At 42.9% G+C, this 25,407-nt stretch overlaps 1 protein-coding gene across 1 annotated transcript in view; it reads left to right on the top strand.

Moving 5' to 3' along the window:
- MYO10 (myosin X) overlaps window positions 1–25,407 on the top strand; it is a 167,659-nt gene that overhangs the window by 123,071 nt on the left and 19,181 nt on the right. The window contains exons 20-28 of the mRNA XM_040585573.1: window positions 11,759–11,883; window positions 12,046–12,160; window positions 15,093–15,199; window positions 16,192–16,401; window positions 16,705–16,744; window positions 17,154–18,056; window positions 19,322–19,445; window positions 20,904–21,147; window positions 23,404–23,499. Coding sequence (XP_040441507.1) covers window positions 11,759–11,883; window positions 12,046–12,160; window positions 15,093–15,199; window positions 16,192–16,401; window positions 16,705–16,744; window positions 17,154–18,056; window positions 19,322–19,445; window positions 20,904–21,147; window positions 23,404–23,499 — 1,964 coding nt within the window. The remainder of the gene's footprint in view (window positions 1–11,758; window positions 11,884–12,045; window positions 12,161–15,092; window positions 15,200–16,191; window positions 16,402–16,704; window positions 16,745–17,153; window positions 18,057–19,321; window positions 19,446–20,903; window positions 21,148–23,403; window positions 23,500–25,407) is intronic.

Genomic DNA, 25,407 nt, shown 5'->3' with positions numbered 1-25,407 from the left:
ATCCGTTTTGGGTAACTTGCACCATGCTAATACAGTTAATTTGCTCTATAGTTACCTCTTGCTTCACAGATGTATAGGAATTGGAATGAAGAAGTAGTTTGTGCGGGTTTTTTGTGAGGGGAAAAATATGCGGTGACTTTCATTGCAAGCGTTAGTGATTGCCACTATATAGTCTATAGCAATAAGATGACCTTTTTTTTATTTTTTTCTATTACCTACTAAATGCAGTGACTTACAATGCTTGCAGGAAGCACAGGAGCTACCTGCTGTTCTAGCCAAGTGATGTTGATTCACCTGTGCCTTTGGCATGGTGCAGAGCTCCTCTGTCTTGTGTTTATATAACATATGAAGAAATCAGTAAAGGGGCTTTTTGTTTGGGTTACGATGGAAATTTCAGTATATCAGAAATACCAAATTTGATTTTGATGTGGTTCTCAGAAACATCAAAGAATCCCGGCAGGAGACTTTCTGACTCTTAATGGGGCGATGGGGTGGGACTGCTGTGTTATAACAAAGTCCAAGGAGAAGGTATTTGTTGCCTTTTTCTGTGAAATGAATGTACAAAAGAACAAACAACTACCTTCATTTTCTGTCCCTTCCCTGCAAACACACACACACATTTCACTGGTCTTGGTGTCTTGTTGTCTAGTCAGTTGCAGATCTGCAAAGCAGGTCCTGAATTTATAATGTAAAAATGTGTAGGTACACAAGAGCAGCAGCTTGAAAGGACCAAATTCTAGGAGAAACGCCAAAGTTAGGCAGACGCTGTCTGAGACTTGCTGAGGTAAAAGATGTAGGAGTAATGAACACACTGTTTACATGGGATTGAGCTGGGTCATTTATCTGGGCCATCACACAACTCTCGCTGTCAGCCAGGTAGACACCTGCGCTGATCGCGGGGATCCCCATCACCTTCTGTAAACTTGAATTTCCCCTTTTTAGGCGTAAAAAGTATCTTAACTGCAGTGTTCTGGGTTTCCTCACGCTTCTAAAACTTAAAGCTGACCTCCAGACCACCCGCTGCAAGTCTGCTGCAGCGCAGCTCTCGGGCAGCCCCCCGGTGTCCCCCAGGTTGGAACGAGCCCTCGGAGATGATGAAGAGCAGCAAGGGCCATGTGCAGCCCGATGGGGCGGTTTTGGTGCAGGGGCGTGCGCGGCACGCTGGCCGCTCTGTCGGGGTGGGCGCAGGGAGCCAGGTGGCAGGGGCGCTGGCGAGGGACGGGTAGCGGCACCCGTGCAGGCAGCAGCAGCCCAGAGGCAGCAGCAGCCCTGCCATGAATGGAGCCCTGTGCCTACGCCGGGGTGGGAATAATCTGCCCTTTCAGTGCTGCCCGACCTCCAGTGTCCTAGCAACCCAAAGCTGTTCGGCTGAATATTTTGTGGCGTTCCTCGTTTACACGTATCAGATATTGGCTGTGATATAGGCCTGGCCGATTTCCCGTTAACGGCTTTCAAACAAAAGGCTCGATACAGGAAGGAGGGGAGAAAGGGCTCCTTAGGAGATAATTTGATAAAAGCATATATTTTTTTCAGCATAGGAATCGCACCGGGAGATTTCCTTGCTTGGGAAAGCACTGAGCAGCAAGTCTGCGTGTTACATCAGCCTTGTGCTTTGTAGGCGTCTTTTATGGGCCACTGAGGGAATGAGCCGCCTGCAAGGGCAAAAAGCATTGGAGAAGGAGAAACCGCTCGTGGCCTCGATATTGAAAGAGCGGTACGATCAATTGCTCATCGTTTATTATAAATAATAAAATACCTGTTAACCTTACCTGAATCTGATTTTGACTTTTAGCTAGGAAGTCGCTGGCCCTCCACGTACACTCCACACTTAATTAAAGGCAAACTCAAACTTTTTTATAGCTTGCAGAGGTGTAGGTCACGGTTGTTCCAGGGCTTTTCCCGGTATTAACAATTGGATCTGATAATGCGGAGGGTTTTTTTTATTGTTTCATGATGAATATGTGAACACTTTGTAATGACTTCATCTAAGCTAGTCCATAGCACTGCAGCCTCTGTCTTCATAGGCAGTCAACAGCAGTAAAATCTCGGCCAAATTTCCCTTGGTGGACCATGAAATACTTGCATAAGTAATGAACTTTCTTCCTGCCAAGGCAAAGCTTGCGTGTGGGAAGCACAGTTCTGGATTGCACCATGCACTGCAGGCCAGTAGCTGTGTGTCTTGTTCCTCTCTCTGGTGTAGAGCTTGTCTTTGGGAGTCCCGGTACCAGAGGTTACAGGATACAGCCCTAAGCTTCTTCAAATGAATAAAAGTAATTTTTTTTTTCCCCAACTGGCGTGCTGAAGGGGGACTAGTTAGATCTTTTAGTCTTAACCTGCTGTGTGGCAACCTGTAAGGAAACCATCTGAACGCCTACTGGAAGAAGGAGGACATCCCGTGTTTTCTTTGAAGTGTCTGGTGGCTTTAGATGGTCCCACCACCATGGGTAAGCTCTTCAAATGAATACACTCGGTGACTAAAAGGTGTGCCTTCTGGTTTGAATATGGCTTGCTTTGATTTTCATGGGTTTTATGTCTTTATCTGCTGTATACTAGAAACTGTTGTGGAACGTATGCTCTTGCTATAGCCACTCACAGATTACTGTCAAGGCCTCTCAGCTTTTTCATCGATGAGCCCCTCAGGGCTTTTAGTGAAGTCCCTTACCGCTTTTTTTACTCAGAAGTTTGTTCTTACGGCTCTTACCTAAAGTAGTTTCCCACGTAGCAGTCTCCCTTATTGTGCTCTGAAATGGGATGCAAAATTTCAGTAGCAGTCACATGGCTTAGGAGCACAGGTTTGCCCACAGATCACTGAACTGACTTCTGAAGTATCAGAGAATTTTTAGTGTTCTCTTTAAAGCAGTGCCCCAAAACAGAAAAGTCTCAAGATGTTAATGGTATCCAGGCGTGTTGTCCTAAAGGAATAGCGACCTGTTCTCTATAGATCTAGAGAACTAGCAGGTGGGTGCCCAGGACTGAAGCAGAGAATAAAGTGGGATTTGGATTTAGAGTCCTCTTCTGCTCTTCTTGTGCTGTACGAGTTGATGTCTCTTGTCCCTCTGTGGAGTGCAATGCTAGCTCCCTCCAACCCTGCATCGTGAGTTCTTGTGGCTGGAAATGAGCTTCTTCCACCTTCTTTCTACTTACCTGCAATCGAGGGGAGGAGGCAGTATCCCTGTTACCTTCTCTTCCCCCCAAGCGGAGCTGCAGCCTGAAAAAAAAGGTTGCTCAGTTTTTGTGTCACCAGGGAAAATGAGGATAGTTGTGATAATGTGAATCGAAGTTATCTGCAATACTGTTTCAGGGTGTACTGCTGAAGTGATCCTGTTAGCATTTCGGTGGGGGCTAGCTATGTGGAAGGTTTCACATATTCAGGTGTGAGATTACTTGTAGTAACACTACACTAGGTATTAGAAGGTTCTTAGACAGATTGTTGAAAGAAGAGGTTTTACAACTGTGTCAGACTATTAAGATGCAAGACTAAATTAATCTTAAACAGGTTCTCTCAGGTATTTTCATCCTAATCTTTTATCCCCTGATGAAACTTAATATCGTTCAAGAATAAATGCTTGAATACTAAACACAGTTATCTGAAGAAATCATGTTAGAGAAGCCATCCTCGAAACATGATTTACTGCTTTTTAGTAGAGAGGTGGATTTATATGCCCAGCCTGCCAATAAACTGTCAAATAGCAAAAAAACTTGTAAGGCGTGGATGAAAAGTCTGCATGGAGGAGTGAAAGTACAGTGGAAAAATAAAAAAAAAAGGAGGAGAGAGAGAGAAAAATAAGGATGGGGTCTCAGTCCATGTAAGTTACTTGGTCATTGCTGATGAGGGTTTCAGCATCTGCAGCTGGTCTGCGTGCAGCCTCAGCAGACACCGAGGTGTGCGTGCGGTTGTTTTCATGCCGTTGTGATGCACAGTGGTGACATCGGGTGTGGGCTGTCTTGACATGGGGCTGGTAAGGAGGGACAGCTGTCCCTGCAGTTGGTACCTCACAGCACATTTCTTCATGGTACGTCTGCGGCTATCAGGCAGCCTGATTGATTTTCTTCAGGAGAAGCCTGCTGACCTGTCACAGCTGGGGAAAATGAGGCCAGGCTGGGGTTTAGTCTGCAGGGACGGGAGGCTTTAGTGAGGATGACCTCAGATGAGATGGCAACAGATTACTCACAGGTGGAGAAGGAGGGCCCATGAGAAGTGCCAGCTGGGTCCGTGCTGCCGCTCCCACCTTGTTAGTGGGCGAGACCCTGCCAGATCGGTTTCAAAACCTTAAATCCCTCTTTTCCTAAATGCTCTTTAATTGTCTGTCTCACATGGATGGTCCTGCAGTTGCTGTTCAGGAGCAAACAGCCAGTGAGACTTGCTATGCATTTCAATGGCCTCCCTGAATAATGCTTTAAAGCGCTTCAGCTGAAAAGTCAGGCAGTCACAGAGAACGCTCTAAATGTGCACTTACAAAACTTAAACGATGTTCAAGGCTGTGCCTTTAACAGTTCATTCCTATTCCATGAAGTTATAACCAATGTCTAAGGAATAGCAGTGTCATTTTGAGGAGGTAACATTCCTCTGGGCTTACATGACGGCAGAGGCGGACGAATTCTGTCTTCCTTGAGAGGAAATTCCGTATACCTTGAGAAAGGAGGGTTCATAAAGAGACTGTTGTGTGCTTACTCAGGGATAGCTTTTAGTCCATACAAACCAAACAAAAAGAAAATTACTCTGAAATGCAAGGGTATGGTGAGAATGACTAATAAAAAGTAGATTAAGCAGTTCCAGGACTGTGAGTACATTGATCATTGTTGATGAGAGCATGAAATCGCAGCAAGCCAGTCAGAATCATTTGAGCATCTTTTCTCCAACAATGAGGCTGGTTCCAGCTCTTATCTTTCCGATACATAGTCAAGCAGGACCTGAAGTATGACTACAGCTTCTTTGTAGATGGATGTAACTCAGCAGTGTCTTGACCAAGCTGAAATCTATGAACACTAGTGCAAATGGTCGGTGTGGTCATGTGCTGCTTCATAGCTTTTAAATTGGCTGCTGTCTTTAAAATGTCCTTGTGATGCCCTTGCTTGTAAAGTAAGCTGGGTGGCAGGCTGAATATAAATCCCAAAGCATTTTCACATTCGTTTATTGAGTCTCCTTCTTTCACTGTTCTGGTACAGTGGAAGAACTCTAAAATTACAGTGGTCCTTCTATGCAGTATTATTTTTAGCTCAGGCAACTCTAACCTGTGGCACGAGAGTGGCTAATTCTGAAGTCTGTCTCTTATCTGAAATACCTAGGTCTGGAAGATGAGCGATGCAGGTCATACGCAGTAGTTGGAGTTTAAGAGAAGATCAGATAATCGTGCAAACACTTGCTGTTGGTAAATGCAGTACTTTCACGTTCAGACCTGTAGAGACTGTGTAAAAGAGCCAGCATATCATTACTGAGTTTGCAGTGAAATCTGGCCTGGACTTTGCAGCAGAATTTTTTGAGGCACAAGTGTTGCAATATACCCATGCTTTTTCTCTAGCAAGTTACCACCAGCAGTGCTCATAATTTTTAAAGACTTTTTGTGAGTTTTTGTGGTGGGTGTGTGGATAAAGGCCAGGAGAACTTTGGATGTGTAAAATGCTGTTATTTCAGGTTTCCTTGACTTGGCAGTGCCATACAGTAGAAATGCCAAATAAACTTTTTAGCTGTGGCATGTTCTTTGGTTTTATTCTTCTATAGTCTTAGGGTGTACAATTGTTGACACAAATACTCTGGGACGGTAAGGGAGTGTCTTCAAAAACAAAGCAGGCATAAAAAAAAAAAAAAAAAAAACAAAAACAAAAAACAAACCAAAACCGTTTTGACCTGAACCTCTTCCAGTTACAGCTAGCTGTGTGCTGGAAAAGACCGTGGTGGTTTCCTTCCTTGGAATAAATGTGCTTTTAGGTCAGTGGGACCTTATGTTCCAGGTCCTTCGGCAGGATGCGCACAGGTTTTAATGCTCCTTGCGCTGGAAGTGCAGCAATTCTGAGGTTGAAACTCTTGTATAAGCTCATCCCATCAAAGCTTACGGTGCAAGCGACCGAAGAACTGATGGCTGAAAAAGCAGGGGGTGAAGTGGTTTGTTGGAGGTAGGAAGGTGACCAGCGTGGCACTGGATTTGACAGGGAGGTTGCCCTAGCCCTGCCCGTCCTCGGTTTCCAGCACATTTTCTTATTGTGGGTGCAGGTGTTTCATTTCTTTCAGGTTACTGTCCGTCTTGAATCCTCAGCACGAGTATAGGTTGCCGAGCAGTACATATGGATAAGAATCGCTGAGCGTAACGTGGTTTAAAAAAACCAAACAATGGGCATGCAGAAATATTCATATCAGTTCAGCTAGATTATGTGTTAGAAGTTAATTTGTTTTACGCTTTGCAGATTTATCTGGGAGGAAAGCCTGGCATTGGTTTTGAATCGTGGAGCTGGTGACTTGAGGTCAGAAGACACTGGGGTCTGTTTCAGAAAGATCTGGCTTAGTAAGCCCCCCTATTTCTGAAGAAGTATCAGTACATGTCTAGATGTAAAAACAAGTTCAAAACCCACTATAAAGCAGGAGAAGACTGACTTCTTTTTAATTTCTGTTTTTCTCCAAAGTAAAATTGCCAAGACTTCATTTTAGGAGTAAAAGAGCAGATATTAAAAAACAAAACAAAACAAAACAAAAAACAAAACCAAAAAAACGAAACTAAGACATTGAGAAAAGTTACTGGCTTTTAAATAAAAAAATACTTTTTCACATTCTCTTAACCTGTTTTTCATCTTTTCTTGCTCTGTACCTGTCTTCCAGAAAACACTCTTGTAAACCAGGAAAAAGAACGCTTTTAACACACAGTAGCAAGGCTGGCATAGTCCTTATCAAGTTCTCACAGAGAAATCTAGAGACAAGGGACTGGGGTTATTTTCTTTTTTTTTTTTTTCCTCAATCTCCCTGTGAAGTTCTTCCTGCCTACATAAGATCTGTGAGGCTGCTGTAATCTGTCATTATTGTGCCTGTACTCTTCTGAGGCAGCCAGCAGTTCAGGCGGAGAAGGAATTCCCCAGGGGGAAGTCAGGTATCCTCCGCGTTTGAACGGAGCAAATGATGTGCAGAACAAAAAAAATGTTGTGCTGTCTGCGTGTGTTATTTGGATACTTGGGGTCTCCACTAAGGATGCTGTCCAGGGAAAAGGGATGGTGGTTTTTTGAGCCTTAGTCAGACTGTAATCTAAGGAACTGTTTTATCATGAAAATTATGCGTAGGTGTTAGATGTCTGTCCTAATGGCTGCTTCTTGGGATTGCAGGCAGAAGCTTTGCCCTTTAGGAGGCTCACAACAGATAGAGCAAGCATTTAGCAGCTTAAGGAGCCACAGTCTCTGCCAGCAGAGACTCGATGTTGCATGAAAGCCTTGGTCGGTGCTGTCTGGTGCAAATTCAGGGAAGAGTTTTGGATTCAGGAAGTGGTAAATTACAAGTTGTGCTATGAAGGAGCACACCACAAAAAAACACCTTTATCAACTAAACCAGACCTGACTTATAGCTCTTAATTTCACGTTGATGTTGCTCAGCACCATAACGTGGCTGTGACCCATGTGAGTGTAGCTGTTGTTTGGCAATTTTACACGTTGGAGTGGTTTAGTGCTGTCATTCCTTGGTAAAAGTGAAATATCTATTGAAAATTGAGTTGTTTTGGAGTTGATTGCATCTCTCAGACAATTTTGGAAGATATCAGTTGACTTCCTTTTCTGTTGCCTTCTCTTTTATAAATTTGATCTTATTTCGCAGGAGCCTTACTTTTAGCAATTAATTCAAGTTTTTACTTTGGAAGACATACTGTTTTAAAATCAGTTGTGGGTCTGTTGTCTACCTGAAATTTTCCGACAGAATACAATTGCTTCACAAGTGTTCATTTGTGAAACAAGTCCAGTTTTTACAGCAACACTGGTGAAAATATAGCAGACCCCAGAGATGAGTCGTGTCCTCTGTTGCTTCGGTACAAATCTGAAAGTTAGCTTGCTTACCGCAGGAAGCCTAAAGGAGCACCAGTAAAGACGAAAGGCTGAGTATCATCTGCGTAGGTAACCCATTGCATGGGGTTTTATACTATTGCAAGTTTAACTCCTTCGTGCTGCACTGAGCATCGTTCAAGTGGAGGTGGTCGTCATTCTCCATTTCAGAAGTGTCTGCCGTTTAATAGCGGGGTATATACAGGACTTGCACTCTGGTTCAATAAATGCACATAAAGTTGATCTGTTTATGTATGAGGAGGCCTGCCAACTGGAAGTTATGCTTAAGGTTCTCCCTGCCTGTAGATGTTTATACGACTGAGGCTGAAATCCTCTTCAACCACAGAGTAGAACTACCCGAGGTGCAGCGTATCGCCGAGTTGTAACGTGGATATGCTGGATGCTGTGGTGTGCACAGGACTGCATGTGTTACCTCTTCTGGGTTTTTCGTTAGATGCAGGAAACCCTGGATGCATTTTAGGGCTCCAGCTCCCTCTCTGGCTGGCTGCAGCTCTCCTCCTTGCTGAGGGGTGAAGAGTTGCTGTGATGGCTCAAGTCAAAGACCCCCAGGTGACGGGAGCTATCTTCTCGTACTCCGTGTTGATAAGTGTAAGAGATGAGTCCAGCACATCTCTACCACTACCCCCGGTTTACTCAAAGCAGCCAGACTTGTTGCAGACGTAATTCCAGTGATACACCAGGACAGTATTTGACCCTCCAATTTAATAGCCTCGTGTGTCTGTGAGTAATTAAAAATAACCAGTAATGTAAAGTGAAGGAGTAGGCTTATGTAATTAAAATTGCGATGGTCTTTATGTTACCCTGCTTTGATACCGTGTTAACAACTCTTGCAGCGTTTCATGCTTTTCTTTAAAAATGTAGGTATCTGAAGTAGGTGAGTGTGTGACAGTCCATCCCCCCCACCCCAGAGCAGGGCTGTTTCTAACTTCTGTAGTTGCAGGAAAAAGGTCAGGAAAACGTTGTTGCTTCCTCTGCGACTCAAATCAGGGATAAAAAGAGAAAGTGGGTTCTTTTAAAAGTAACATGAGCTTTCAAGCCAGCTGTGTGGCTGACTTCTCACTTTTTAAGTGACTGAGGGTGGCAATGAAAAGGTGAGGTGGTGCAGCAGCCATCTGGCTCTCAAAGCAGAAGGTGCTGCCTTGCAGAGGGAGAGGCTGCCTGGTGAGAGTCACCTGTCACATCACCAAAATTTTGCCTGCTTTGCCGTGTCCCCGTTCCCCTCCATGCGTTTGCCTCCCCACCTGAACACACCAAAAATAGTTCTGTGTGCAAGTCTTGTAAAGAGCGTCACCTTCTGAGTGGTGAATGGGTGGGGTAAAAGGACTGAACGCAGGTGTAGTGGCAAAGAAAGAAGATACATTGACCTGGGTCCGCTTGTGGCACACATCAGCCTTGGGTTACATGAGTCGAAGCGTGAGTATGTTTTTCCTCGGGATTTGTGTGTGCATCTGTGTTCATTCCCTCCCTTTGCTGTAGGGCATCCCCAGCCGCCTGCCCCGAAGCAGGCAGGCAGGCAGGCAGGCGTGTGGGCCGACGTTCAAAGGGTGGCTTTGCAAGGCTAGCTCCCTAACACCTGCCTGCCGCGGGGCGGGCGCCTTGGGAAGGCAGCACCAGTCGTGACAGCATCGATACCTCGATTGTAAGCGTTCGTACTGTGTGGTCGCAGAAACACCAAAGATTTTGCTGGTGGTGTATTTTACTGGCGGTGGCAAAATCCAAATGAAACACACTGTTGAGAAAGAGGAGCCTGTTTGCATCATTTGCAGAGGCGTTTTTCCCCTCCGGAACGTTAATTTTTTATACATGTGGGTATGGAAATAAAATGTTAAATCACATTTGTAACAGGGCCATTAATGTAACCACAGCCAGAGTGGTGCAGAGCTGGTGTAGTTCCTGGGTCTCCCTGGGACACAGAGCACCCGTCTCAAAGGGAAGGCAGAAGCATCTGCTGGTGGCGGCAGATTTTCTCCGCAGCCCCCACCGGGATCAGGTCCTGCCCACACACAGTGCTACCTACCCCAGCCCGGACAGGGCTCACCAGGCTGACCAGACACTGTTTAAAACGCAATTATTTTTTTTTTTCATTTTTGTTCAGTGCTACTGCCTGTGGAGGAAGGGCCATGATGTGGTGGTTTTCCATATGAGTTTTAGCCTCTGTCCTAAAGGAGGGGGTTGGAAAGGCTTTTGCTGTTGAGGGAACGGTGGGTGCTGAGGAGACGTCTGCCCGTGCGGCTCCACAGCAGTTGGGTGCAGAAGGGCTGCTGCATCTACGGAGGAGCCTCTCACCTCTGCTCCAGAAGAGAAATTAATGAAAGGAAGAATAGCAACATTTTGGTGTAGACGTTTTGTTTTAAAGGAGGGGGAGGTAGAAGCTAATCTATCGGTATTTTTGAAGCTACCTAATTTATAGCTCTGAGGTATCACCACTAGCACACAGTGTTGTGTTTTATAGATAAAGGTGCTGATGGAAGAATTTAAACTGGCTATTTTAAATGAAGCTTTGAGCCTGTGCTTTCCTGAAAGTATTTTTGATAAGTTAAAATTTGGGGGAGTCATTTATGTGCTAAGTCGGACAAGAGGCATGATTAAAGCCAGTTAATAAATACCAAGGGAGTTCTCTGATTTAGTTGCTCAGGGCTTGATCTTGCTGTCATTTCTATCAGCTGAAGATCTTCAGATCTTATATAAACCATCAACTGTATCTGTGAGATCCCATCTTCTGAACTTCTTGCAAAATACTAAGCACTGTTCTCTCCAGCCCTGCAAATGACTGTGCAGGAGAGTCAGCTGGTGGCTTAAAGTGGACGTTTAGGCTGATGAATTAAATGGTGTGTTTACATGTGGTGTTGTTTCGGTATCGGGGTTGGCAGCATTTTGCAAGGCAGCAATTAGCACTATCCTGAGTAGCTTTGCGTGGCTGTGGCTGGTTTGCCTCGAAGTGTGGTGAAAGCACAGGTGAGTCAGGGGATTCTGAGATGGGATGAGAGGATTCCCAAAGCTCTGAAGGGCAGGAACATACTCATCAGTATTCACAGGTTTTCATGACTGCGTATCTGTAGGGTTATGTGTTTTCTAAATGAAAAATGATGCTGAAAGAACTGCATGCAAATTAAACGGGAACTTATTTCAGATAAGCAGAGTATTGTTGTTTACAGCTGAAAATATTTCTGCTGTTCAGAACAGCAGCAAATAGAAACTCTTTGAAATATCACTTATTTAAGGTTTGAGGTACCACTGGTAATCTTCCATCCCTGTCCATAGTAGATGCATCATCACTACAGTAAAAATTAAATCTTTTCTGCCTTTCTGGTTTTGGTTTTTTTTTTCCTGAAACCACTGTATTTGTGTATCTTCAACATTTGGGGTCACCTACAGGGACTGAAAATTCAATTGCTAAAGAAAAACATTAGTCGGGCGAATAGCTGTTGACCTGTTAGCTGCCTGTTCTGCTTTCTGTCATTTCTTCCTGTACAGCAATGGAAAGAGAGTGCTGATTGGATTACATGGCTGTAAATGTTGTGTCTATGGAAATGATGTTGTGTAATTACCTTTTTATATCCATCCTGTAGATACATTTTTATATGCTCAGAACTGCTAATGGCCTTTGAGGCATTGTGTAGCCAGTTTTTAGCCTTTGTGCATTTCAGATTCATATAATTTGCCCTTTGTATATTTCCCCTGACATCTCTAACTGTTGCTATTAAAATCCTTGTTTTGCACCTGCACGTTTTAGATGCCAGACCAGTTTGATCAGACAGTGGTGCTTAACCAGCTGCGCTATTCTGGGATGTTGGAGACGGTCAGGATTCGGAGGGCTGGTTTCCCAGTCCGGAGGCCCTTTCAAGACTTTTATAAAAGGTAAACACACTGACTTGTGCATTCAGATGAATCACAGGTACCAAATCCGTGTTCCCATGTTGAGGAATAAAGTGAAAATCTAGTAACAACAACAAAAAAAATCATATGACAAAACCAGAATGTGTCTCTTCAACAAAGTAATAAATACTTTTTGGTTGCCAGGTATAAAGTCCTCATGAGAAACTTAACGCTGCCTGAAGATTTAAATGAGAAATGTGCCGTCCTGCTTCGTCTGTATGACAACACAAGCACTGAATGGCAGCTTGGAAAAAATAAGGTAAAATAATCTGACTGTGCGTATTGTGGGGCTGGTGCTTATACAAAGATGAGGGGACAGCTTTAGATTTAGACTCCGCAGCTGCAGAAATGTAGTTGTAATGGTGATTACTCCTGGCCTTAAAAGAAGCTGTGCTTGCCTATTGGTGCTCTTGAAAACCTTATAGCAACAATTAATGATTGGGCTGAGAAATTTGCTGTCTGAGGCACTTAGACTGGACACTGACTGGTGATTTCACTCATGGAGAAAGAGTCCGCTTGGATTTTCTGCCACTGCCCGTAAGTGATAGTGCTGGTAAGGATCAGAACTGAAAAAGCGGTAGCTGGATTTTGTCATTTTTAGAAGTCTCGAGCATGTGAGGTAGCACTTTGTTCTTTAGAGAGCTCCACTCACGCTAGTAAACCCAGATGCATGATACTTGCTCAGGGGCTGAAATCGGGGAGAGGAATTTTAGCCGGTGTTCATGTGGCAGAGTTAACCCTTGATATGTGACCTAACAGACAACCTAAACTTTGCCCACAACTTCTTTTTCTTCAAAAAAAAAATTAAATTATTGTAATTAAAATAATGGAATTTTAATTTGAAAAATAAAACAATCCAGGTGGTTTTGCATGCTGCTTTTGCAAATTTGATTTTGGACAACAGCTGTGTGCAGAGCTTCCCTCCTTGTGAATTTGTGCTCTTGGGTTTAACAAATGACGTGAAGGCATTGTGTGCTCAGGAGAAGATTCCCCTGCAGGATCTGAGGTTTCCTAAATAATAAAAACACCTGGTGCAAAGACTGGAGAGTGGATTGCAAACATCAGGCCAGCACCATCAAGGATCATCCCCCCCAGCCTCTGCAGATGGCTTTCTCTTCTTTTTTTTCTCTGGGTAACTCCGGTTAGTCCTCCCAGGGCTTCTGTAGTGGAGAGAGAATGAAAAACAGATCCAGAAGTAAAGTTTGATGAATTATGTGTACACTTGCAGTTTTCCTGTCAATTGTTGCCATTCTGAAAAAAATTACTATCATATTATTATTACCATGAAATAGCAAAAATACTTTGTAAAATCTGATTGATTTCTGTGTGAAACACCCTTTTCTCCTCATCCTCTTCTCCCCACAACTGCATAGTTTTGAAAGGTTTCCTCCATTCCTCTGTAAGCTTCAGGAGCCTCAGAGATGCTATTGGGGGAGTTGATTTAATCATTTTACAGTTATTTTAAGGATACAATCTGAAATGTTCAGATGGCAGCTGAGGTCATCTTTCATCCCGTTTGCGTAGACAATGGCTTACAAGTAACGCAGCGATAACGTTTGGCCGCAGAGCTCGGCTGTGCTTCCCATTATACTTTCAGATATAGCACATTAACAGTATTTATGCACAGACCCCAGACAGTGCTCTGGCATCTTTGGGACATATATTTATCGGAACCTGAAACTGCTTTAACCAGCTGCTCATCAAGATGTCGCCAGGAGCCAGGGCTCTGTGGTAACTTCCCTCACTGGGGGCTGGGCTCAGCCCCCCCGGGAGCTGCTGGTGCGTTTTTAAGAGTCTTCATAAACAGCTTGTTGTAGAAGAGAGCAAGGGGGCGTTGGTGTCACACTGAGCACGGGATGGGGCACAATCCTGCCCGTCTTATTTAAAAGGGGTAATAACACCACTGAGATGATTTAACCTCAGTGTGATTTTTTTTTTTTTTTTTTCCTTGTCTTTTATATCTCAAACTGCGGTGCACCCGCTCAGGAAAAGGCATTAGCCTGGGCTTGGCATGTCTTTAACATCCGTTTTTGTTCAGGAGGTAGCTGAGTGCCTTTCTGAAGCAGAATTTTGTTGTGTTTTTAAAGCCTATGTGCGCAGAGCAAAGAAAGGTTGCCCACTGAGTGACAGAAAAGTCTTTTTCCATGAGTAAATACAAATCCTTTATACAGAAGGAGCTGCCCAGTGCAACTCTGATACTGGAACTTTGAGACTTTCTGTGGGACTCCCTATGTTCCTTACTTTCGGGTAAGTTGTGGTAAAATGTAGTCCCTTCCTAGCTACATTCAAAACTCACAACCGTGCCTCTCCTCGGGAGAGCTGCTGCTTTGGCTTTGATGATGGCAGCCTTTTTCCACCACCACCTTAAACACGAAAAGGGAAAACTACCTTTTTTCTACTTGAACACCCCCAAAAGTCCTTTTTTTTTTTTTTTTTTTTTCTTTTTTCCCTCCCCCCACCCCAGCAACTAAAAACCCAAAACTCTTCAAGGAGGCATTCCTGCTTTTAGATGTCTTCAAGCCCCGCTCCCTTAGCAGAGCCCACCCTGCCCGTGCACTTTCCTCACCGCCACGTTGCGGTGCACAGCCCGGCTCGCATCCCGGATAATCAAGGTGTTACTGAGCCGGGTATTTCCAGCTGCTCCTGTCTTAGGCAGCAGCGTGCCAGGCTGTCGCCTCCTGTAGCTGATACCAGCAGACTTAGCCTGCAGAAAGGAAAAATTGAGGAGACCTGGAAAAAGTGCTGGCAGCAGGTAGCTGGTCGCTTTGTGGGTGTGCAGGAAGGAGCAGACGTCAAGGGAGTCGGAAGAGGGCGGCTGCATCCTCCGCGCCTCTGCTTGGCTGGGGAAGTGGTTTCATTCATTTAAGGCAAAATAAGCTGGGTTAGCTCAATATATGTCAATGCCATGTCCAGACAAACATCTGGGTCAGTGCTCGGATGAGAGGCGGGGGGGTGGTGTGTGGGCAGGCTGTAGGCAGGTGGGCAGCTCTGGTGGGATGTCTGGCCCCAGCAGCTGTCTCCCTGTGTAACAGCAGGACAACACAGTCAGGTCAGCCCCAATATGAAATGGTCTGTTTGTCTCTGGGTTCAAAGCTGAGGCGTGCTGCTCGGACTGGCACCGGCAGCACCCGGGCTGGCCTTTAGATACGGTGTTCTCTGCCAGTTGTTAAGCTGGAGGTTTTCTTGTGTAGGTGTTTCTCCGGGAGTCCTTGGAACACAAGTTGGAGAAACAGCGAGAGGTGGAAGTCACCAAGGCAGCAATGATTATCCGAGCGCACATCTTGGGTTATGCAGCCCGGTAAGTGGCTAGATGAGCAATATTAATAATCAAGCTTTGGAACAAATGGATGCAGTGTCATGGAGTTAAATCCTTCTGGCACTATTCTTAACTTTTCCTAGGGACCAGGTGTGCAAATCCTGTAAGTGGCTTTTGAAAATATCAGCTGGTATCTTTGCCAGACCCATGAATAAAACAAAATAGAGTTCGAATTTTTTTAATATAATGAACAGAACAGCATGGAATTTTGGAGGTCAGCCAGTATCCATAATATTGGATCCGTGGTAGGAACTCTAGCTGAATGGCACCTAGTGAGGCTGCCCCAAGTTACCAGCTGAGATTCAGATTTATCTTTGCTTCGTCATGGCAAGAAAAGAGAAGGCAAATAAAACTACTCAGTTTGGTTGTTAAAGAGCCATCACATTAGGTAACTGATTCATGCTTCACTTGTTTACCTGGCTTCATACATTATGTATTAGGTGGAGTTGCTCATCCCATCTGTTTATTTCTCTGCTTTTTCTACAATTAGTTGAGGACAGTTTAAGGAAACTTTTTTTGCATATGAGTTAATGTCTCTTCATGTATATTAGTCCTGGTGTTATATTCTGACCAGTATGTTACTTAAAAACTACATTCCTTTTTTAATGACAGAGCTATCCTGCTTTTCACGATCTTTCTTTTCAGAGATGTGAGGTGACTATCTACATACATTCTTTTTCTGCATGCGTGCACATCCTTTTAGCATCTCCTTGTCAGGGTCATAAGAACATGTAAGACGGGTAATGTGCATTTCCTTAATGAAGACACAGACAGTGCTGTCATAGAAATGAGAGAATCCCTTTCTTCTCAAAGGGAGGAGAGTTTGAACAAGAATGGGGAAACCGTCACGGAGCTGGAAGTAATAAATTGTTTTACTGCCATGGACTCATTGCAGGTCACCATGGTGAGACCTCTTGCAGCTGCTCATTAGTTCCTTGTTTCCTTAGAAATTTGCGTTTTTCTTTTTTTCCCAGAAAGCGGTATAGAAAGGTTCTCTACTGTGTGGTTGTGATACAGAAGAACTACAGAGCGTTCAGCGGTAGGAAAAAGTTCCTGTGCCTGAAGAAAGCAGCCATAATCCTTCAGAAGCAGTGGCGAGGCCAGCTTGCTCGACATGTTTACAGGGAGCGACGAGAGGAGAAGCGGAGACAAGAGGAGGAAAGAAGAAGGGAGGAGGAAGAAAGGTGCAGTGTGCTGTCTTACATCGCTCCTCCGTCTGTACAATACTAGGTTTTGGTCTGACTACCCTTTGTTTCAGGCTATTCTTGATGCAGTGATTTTGGAAACCTTTGCTGCTTTTGCTGCAAGATGAATGCAGCTATCGTGGTAGTTTCGTATTCACAAACATATCCTTGGTGACCTTACTTTTGGCTGTCTTTTCCATGTGGCAGATGATGTCTGTAAGTTGAGCTATTGCCCTAGCAAATGTATGCGATGAGCTTGTGCTGAGCGTGATTTACTAGCTTCTTTTCTTCCCTCACTTTTAGGGAAAGACAAAGGCAAGAAGCAGAGCGTCTCGCCCAGCAGGTAAATTATGTTCTTAATACTTTCAGCCATCCTGTTTATTTGAGTATCTAAACCCAGCCATTAAAAAAAATAAAAGGCATCTGTGGCATTTAAACTAAAGTTATTACAGGAGCTGGCAGATAAAGCCAAAGGAAACTTGATACAGTTGTTTGCATGGAAATTTCTTTCACCTCCTCATGCTTCATTTAGTTTCTGGTAAAGATTGAACTTTCTGCGCATACTTGAGCTTTGCAGTATCTGTAAGCAAATGTAATCACGCTTTCATTTTTCTTTTTCTTTCCTGTGTTGGGATAAGGGTCCTTTTAAATTAACAGCGTGGTGGGAGTATAGTGCTATAGAAATAAATACATTTTGAAAAGGAAACTTGCATTGAGGGGCTTTATTTTATTATGATTTATTTTGAATGCAGGCTGAAGAAGAGAGAAAGAAACAGGAGCTGGCTGCCATTCAGAAAGCCCAGAAGGAGGCAGAGCTGAAGCAAGAGGTGGAGAAGCAGAAAGAAAGCAGGCAGGTGGAAGAAATCCTGCGTCTGGAAAAAGAAATTGAAGACCTGCAGCGCGTGAAGAAGCAGCAGGAGCTATCCTTGACAGAGGCTTCGTTACAGAGGCTGCAGCAGCTTCGAGACGAGGAACTCCGGCGGCTCGAGGATGAAGCATGTCGAGCAGCCCAGGAGTTCCTGGAATCTCTGAACTTTGATGAGATAGATGAGTGCGTCCGAAACATTGAGAGGTCCCTCTCTGTGGGCAACGGGTATCCTGCTGAGCTGACTGAACAGACTGGAAATGCCTGCAGTGAAAAGCCCAATTTTAACTTCAGCCAACCATATCCTGAGGAGGAGGTAGATGAGGGCTTTGAAGCTGATGATGATGCATTTAAGGATTCGCCCAACCCAAGTGAGCATGGCCATTCTGATCAAAGGACCAGTGGCATCAGGACAAGCGATGATTCCTCAGAAGAGGATCCGTATATGAATGATACTGTGGTGCCAACAATTCCTGCTGCTAGCAACGCCATGCTTATACCTCCTACCCATGATACAGTCAGTCTCCACAACTCTTCAAGTGGTGAATCCACATACTGCATGCCAGAAAATGTATCGTGTAGACCTCCAAATTCTGTGGAACCTATTTCTCCTGATGGAGACTATGATTACGACCAAGATGATTATGAAGATGGTGCTATTACTTCTGGTAGCAGTGTTACCTTTTCCAATTCACACAGTAGCCAGTGGTCACCGGACTACCGATGCTCAGTGGGGACGTACAACAGCTCTGGAGCATACCGATTTAGCTCCGAAGGAGCTCAGTCTTCTGTAAGTATCGTTGGTTTTGTTATCGATTAAGTTGATGCATGCTTTCCGGTTATTCTTTTTACCCCACAGTTTCTGTTCTTAACAAACGTCTGCGCTGTGTAGTTTGACTTGCTCAGAATGCATACGGGCACAGTTACCTGTTGCTGTCCAGCTGCCGCCGGGGTGAGTGCGTTACAGTTCGAGGCAGCTCGGATGCTGCTTGCAGTCCTAGGCTTACGCAAGGACATGCCTCTGTTTTAATGCAGAAGTGCACGTTACTTGGTGAGGAGCTCATTGCATGGCCTTGGATGCAATTCATAAGCAAAATTCTCCTCTGTGTCTGTCTGTTTGGAGTCAGGATATCAGGTAGCACGGTGGGGAATTGATTTCAGAGTGAATAGATTCAGTTATGCGTGCAAGTTGCAGCCGTATGGAGGAATAAGCTGCTTGCAGAAGTCCCTGAGATGCCCATGTGTATTTCGAGATTACTTGGAGAGTAGATTTCGCTTGATGGCAAATGTTAAAATTATTGAGGCAGGCACTCAGGAGCATTTTTTCAGTAATTTTTACTGAGTGTACTGTGGGCTTTACTCCTATAAATATTTTTTTGAGCAATATAATTTCCTCTACCACTCACAGAATACTTCCGTGAGAGCGTCTGATTGGGAAGGTGAAAAAGTATTTCAATAACACTGATTTATTTAGAAGGAAAATGTGAACACTAAAGTATCTATTACAGTTGAGGCAGTGAAAACCGGTCAAAGAGCCTTCATGACCATGGGGATAAGTTGACCGTACTTACCTAAGAGGAAAACACTTTTAGCTGTCTGTTGAGGACGCCTTCCCGTTGCACGGTGCTGGAAGTGTGTCACATACAGAACAGATATTCCGGTTATTCGGGGTGAGGGTAGAGGAAAGCTATTACCACAGCTTGTGGAATATGTTTCTTTTTCAAGACTTTTCTAAACTGTTACCCACAGCACTTCCGTGGTGGAGGGATGTGGTGCGAGGCAGCACGCCCTGGCCATGCTCTCGCAAAGGGCTAACTTTCCTGAGCAGCTACAAATCTGTTTTCATGTGTTACGTGGCGTAAGGGCCAGTGTGTAAGCAAACGGGTCAAGCTGCAACTTACCGCGATGTCCTCCTTCCTTAGCTAGCTGGACAAAAAACGACGAGGAATCACCTTCCGATACATCATAAAATGATTTAGCTAAAGACCTGTAAATCAAGTTTATATAAACTATTTCCTGAGAGATCATTTCACTTTTATTTCCTTTATTCTGTAGTTTGAAGACAGTGAAGAAGATTTTGACTCCAGGTTTGATACAGATGACGAGCTTTCCTACCGGAGGGATTCAGTCTATAGCTGTGTCAGCCTGCCCTACTTTCACAGCTTTCTGTACATGAAAGGTACTGGGTGAATCAGAATCCGCTAAATATACAAAATAACCAGAAATGTATGTTATACCTCGCACTCCGGTTCCTGTAGAGTTAAGCTATTTTCTTATTTTTCAAAAGGTGATGGAAAAGTAATTGAGAGCAGCTCAAATTACGTTACTTGCACTGGCTTACACCCAGCAGTGTTTTTCCCCTCTGCAAAGGAACACCAGCGTTTTGGGCTGCCTCTGTTTCATTTTACATCTCCGCTGGCTCGTGAACAATGGGGTATCCAGTATAAGTATAGCAAAATAACTCACCAAGTCAAATTTTTGAAATTTTGAGGAGAGCCGATTCCTGCCCCCAAAACCTTGTAACATAGGCAGCATTCTACATTGCAGGCCAGTTTTACTGACCTCAGTCAACTTTGAGTTTGGATCTGACGGACACAGAGAAGGGTATGTGCAGCAAAAGGGTGTGAGAGACTCTGAAAGAAACTACACAGGAGTTCTCTTGTTAAGATTCTTGGCTTTATCTTCATAGAATCATAGGATCATTGAGGTTGGAAAAGACCTTTAAGATCATCAAGTCCAACCATTAACCCAGCACTGCCAAATCCATCACTAACCGTGTCCCTAAGGGACACACCTACACATTTTTTTAAACACTGTGAGGGATGGTGATTCCAACATCTCCCTGGACAGCCTGTTGATGATCAATCATCTTCATCACCTTCTGATAACTGGTAGTAAATTATAATGTAGATGAATCCTTATATGGTACCCATCACTCTAGCATAACCTATTTCCTGGAGTAGGAACAGTGACGAATGTGCACACAGCTATTTTTGTGTGAAAAATAATGCAGTCGTCATCACTAGCATGCCTTTTACTTTCTGACGTCATTAGCAGTAAGTTTTTGTGGAATGACAGGAGTATGTATATTGGTTTGGTTAAGCTTTTTTTTTTGACTGTGATGTAACTACAGTGCAAGATGTATTGTTTACTGTATAGCCACACTTCGGTATGACTGAGTATGTTTCCTACTCAAAGTGTAGCTTTTTCAGGTTTTGTGGGTTTGTGTTGAACATTGTTACCTCCTAATAAGCTAGAGAGAGTTAGAGTTTAATGCTAACCTTCTTCTATGTAACTGAAAACAGCATTAAAGTTGATTCTTATGTGCAGCAAGACTTTCTAATAATTTATTTTTTATTATATATATGTTAGGTATAAGTACATATAATTATATATGTTACACATTTTTAATACAGAGATCTGTTATGCTTTAAGGGTCGTTAGATTGCCAACGATATTGGTGGCCTTAAGGATATGCAAAAATGAGATCTTTGGTTTCGTGGCTTACAGCAGAGACTCAGGTTAACTGCAGCATTGTCGGTCAGCATCTTCCAGCGTTGGTTTGGTCACAGCTTCTGATTTATAATGTAATTATTTGTCTTAACTACATTAAACCCACATCTGTCTCTCTTGCCAGGTGGCTTAATAAACACATGGAAGCGACGCTGGTGCGTCCTGAAAGATGAGACCTTCCTGTGGTTTCGTTCCAAGCAGGAAGCACTTAAGCAGGGTTGGCTTCACAAAAAGGGGGGTGGATCATCTACGCTTTCCAGAAGGAACTGGAAGAAACGATGGTTTGTTCTCAGACAGTCCAGGTTGATGTACTTTGAAAATGACAGTGAAGAAAAGCTGAAGGGTGCCATTGATGTCCGAACAGCCAAGTAGGTTTATATTTTTTTATATGTTGGCCATAGTTCCTCCTAAATACTTCTTGGGGCTTAATCTGGGAAGATGTTGAGTGCCCTGCCTTCAAACTGTGTGAATGCAAGCATGAGAATGTGTGTGATGAAGTTACTGAAAGCAAGTGTTGTCCTCAGTTGGCTCTCCTTTAAGTCTGCAGAGTGCTCCAGAGCTAACCAGTGCCAAATACTTCAGAAAACTGCTGCTGTAATGAACCCATGTATGCACTCTCCCAGAGGCCCTACTTAGTCTGTAATGATTCCCAGGGCAATCTGGGGCATGTTGCCAAGTCCATAGCTGCAGGCAAACCCTGAATGAAAAGGGTGGAATTAATAGGTCCTGAATACGTTTAAGTTAGCGTGGGTCACAGCTGTATCTTCTGTGTGCATTTACAGGGGTTTTTATGTTTGAAATAATTGTGATAGAAAAGCCTTAAAAATGTTTATCTTCATTTCAAAAAAATAGAATTACTAAACCTGACTTAATAACTTCTGTCTTGCTAACTAAAGTTCCTTACCCCTTAAAATTCTGTGCTTCCTGAAGCGTGGATCAAAAAAGTTCTCTGAGGGGTGGTGGTTTTCCTTTAAAAGCATCAATATGCTTTATGAACTTCATGGATTATCTAAAAAAATTAAAAATTAAAGTGTGCCAGTATTGATAGTGTAAAATGTATATTTTCTGTACAAAAGTGTACCTAAGCTTTCTTCCAAGGTAAAGAAAAATAGAAATGGCTGTAGTACTTGATTCCGCTCTCCTCCTTGTAATCCACAATATCCATTTTATTTTGTTAATTTAACAGAGTAAATCGAAAGCTTAGATTAATCTTCTCTTTTTTGAAGTCCTGGCTTGAGCCTGATTTCAAGCAGGACAAAGTAAACAGTTCAAGTGAGCATCCTGACTTGCTCTTCTAAAACCAGTGGGCTGCTGGTTGTCGAGTAAATCTCTGAACAGAGACTGAAGTTCCTACCCCGATTTTTTTTGTTGAAACAGAATTTGACTCTGCCTTACATACCATAGCATGCATTTAGCATATTTTTCTAATACGTTTAAACCTTCTTTTTCTGTTGTCACCACATTTCTTCATTGACTGTGCCCTATAGAAGTACTTTGCTGAACGTACCTTTAAAATTGTCAGGTGAAGGTTGTTGAGCCTAACTTGAATTGTAGGTTCAATCAATTACTTTTCCTGTATAAATGTGTAAAATAGCTAAAAGAAAGGGTACTTGTACTTAAAGAGCTGTATGTCTTGAGAAATAAGCAGTAGCTTTTCTTGGTAACTCACTGTGTGCATTCCTAAAATCATGCAACTCACATATTTCACCAGTTCTTATTAGGGACCCTGTTCAAATTAAATTAAATAAAGGCTGATTAACTTAAAACACAGAATAGGGAGGTATTGTGTGGGACATTGTTATTGGGAGGGAAGGAAACCAAATTAAAGAAACAGTACAGAATTACAGCTTTTTGTTTTAATAGCAGATAAATTGTTGTCATGAGTCTGATAAGCAGAGCTTGCGTATATTGCTTGTAGGATAGACATTTATGGAAACAGTATAGCTGATAAGGAAGTATAGCTGGTTAAGGACATAATAAGCTTCAGACAAATATTAAACAGCAAAAAGGAAATTAGTTGATTTCTTAAGCTTCAGGAAAACCTGATGGAATACTCAAATTACTCCTTAAAAACCTTGTACTTCGTGGTTCATGATTAATATATCAATACTTAGATATCCAAACTACAAATTGGAAAGATGTAATTTTTCAGCAGATGAGTGCTCAGCTTTTTCTGGAAGTCATGGTTGGAATTGTCTCTGTGCTGACTCACAACCACACAGAATTACTAATCCAGGTTTGTTTGCTTTTTGGTTTTAATCTTCAAGAGCTTTCTTTTACCACTCCAAAAATTACTTGGGTATGCAGCCAGTTCAGAAGTATATCCATTTCTCAAGTCTGTTATCTTTGCCTCTCTTGAGGTTTGATAGTGCTGCTTCTTTAGTTCTTGTTAAAACAATAACAGAACAGTCAACTTGGTATAGTGATATTCATACTTGTTTGAATATTTGTACTGTATAGGCAGGAAACACAAGTTTGGTGAATTAATACTGTCTGATAAATCTTCTGAATCTTGCAAATGAACGTGATTAAGGTTGACTGCTGTTGTGAGCCGCTCAACGTTACAGAATTTTCAAAATGTTGACAGTCTCTAATGCTCAGTCTTGGTGTTTCCTTCTTTTCAGAGAGATCGTTGATAATACAGGCAAAGAAAATGGTATTGATCTAATAATGGGTGATAGGACCTACCACTTAATTGCTGAGTCTCCTGAGGATGCAAGGTATGAAAATCATCACGCCTTTTTTTTCTTTTCCTTTTTTTTTTTTTTTTAACCTCTATGCCATTCTGACTTGTGCTTCTCATTAATTTGTTTGCTCGCTGTCGGAAAATATTCAAGCTGTGCTAAACACGTTGCATGTTAATACTTTTTTGAAAAGACTTCTGAGAAGAAAATTTTGAGGCAGAGCATTACTGGCAAGACTCAAGACTGCCAATGAAAATTTGCCTAGAATGTGGCTGTTACCCTTTTATTACTAGCAACTTTATGAAATACAGTATGTCTGTAGAGTGGCAGTGATCAGCCATTGATGCTTGTCTTGTTCATTACCCTGCTGTGTTTAGCTGCATAGATTAAATCAATATTTAAGACCCTGTAATCTGTCTGAAATAAAGTACTGTTCTTCACGGTTGGAATTGTGTGCCTAAGCACAGCCTGAATTTTTTTCAGATAAAAGTTGTAAATTTTTTTTCAGATAAAAGTTGGATTTTAGGGTGAAAGCATGTTCATGAATAAGAAGAGCATGCAAGAGAGTGTTTTCTTTTCTGCTGATTTAAAAAGGGTCTTGCTTTTGTTGCTAAATTATCCCTGTCAAGCTGTATGGGGAGGCTGGTAGGTGAGGAGCAAGCCTGACTTGTCAGATCAGTTGTAGTGCATCTTTTAAAAAAAAACAAAATAAAAAAAAATCCCCACACTGCAGTTCATGCGAGATAATAATATGCTTGCCCATAAAAATCAAGCATTTAAATAAAGTGAACTTAGTAATCAAAGCTTATTACCCACTGTCTTGCTGCCCCAAGGCCAGAATACAGGATGCCTGTGTCAACACCACTTGAGCTACCTTGCTCTGAAGCCTTGAAAGTTGCTTCGTCTTCTGTTCTTTTTAAAGGTATAATACCCTCCTATATCACAGGACACCGAGTATAAATTTAGCAATGCTTACAACGCAGAATCTTTCTTCATTTTTTAAGCATCCTTAAAATTACCCTTGAAACAAGTTACGAGCTTTCCAGCAGTTGCTGTTAAGATTCTTGTGTGATGTGAGTATATTTTAAAATGAAGGCTTAGCTAAAGTCCCTTCTGTTAGATTTGCATACATGCCCTGCGGACAGTAAGAAATTGTCAGCGTAAAGACTTGTCTGTGGTCATGCATCTCTCTCGGTTTTTGTCTTCAGCGTTGAGGAGGAGACACTATATGTTATTGTTGTGTATAGTACACCTAACATACCATCCAGATTAAATTACTTTCTCCCGGTGTATTTCATGGGGTTTTTTTCTCAGTCACCCCAGCAGACTTTAATGAGGGAGATGTGTAAGGATTTGCAGATAGGCTTAAGTCAAAGCCTCGGTGAAGTTTGGCATCGCGAAAAATGAAGTGCAGAATTACTGGGCTGTGTTGGTTGTGGATCTGGTATTGAAAAAATTATTTTGTATACGGGCTAGATCATGATCTGAGGGAGGTTGCTTTTTATTCAAATGAAGGGAAAAAAGAAGAGAAACCCGACAGCTTCTGCCCCTCCCCCCCCCCCCCCCCCCCCCCCCAAAAAAAAAAAGGGCGGGGGGGGGTTGAGAAAAAGAGGAATTACTGTTTTGATCACAGAACTGTATTTGAGGAAAGAAGAAATGCTTCAGTGGGCAGCCGTTGCGGAGGGTTTATTCCTTTCAAACCCCTGGTCTGTCTTTTTTCCCTCTTCCTGGGTTCTGGGACTCAGCTGAAAGACAAAGGAGGTCCCGACATGGAAGAAGGCAAAAGGAGAGTAAAATCTGCCTTTGTCTTTTGCAAAGTGCCGTGGTTAATTTCTTTTTCATTGTTCACACAAAGATTGCATGAAATGAAAACTCAGAATTGTCCTTTAAAATCTAATAATAAATTATTACTAATTGTGCATACAGTGCTGTGAAGTCTTTTTT

This window comes from Falco naumanni, chromosome 3 (genome assembly GCF_017639655.2).
Source record: "Falco naumanni isolate bFalNau1 chromosome 3, bFalNau1.pat, whole genome shotgun sequence".
Classification (NCBI taxonomy): domain Eukaryota; kingdom Metazoa; phylum Chordata; class Aves; order Falconiformes; family Falconidae; genus Falco; species Falco naumanni.
The sequence above is the reverse complement of the archived record's forward strand: the minus strand, read 5'-3'. Positions and strand labels throughout refer to the sequence as shown.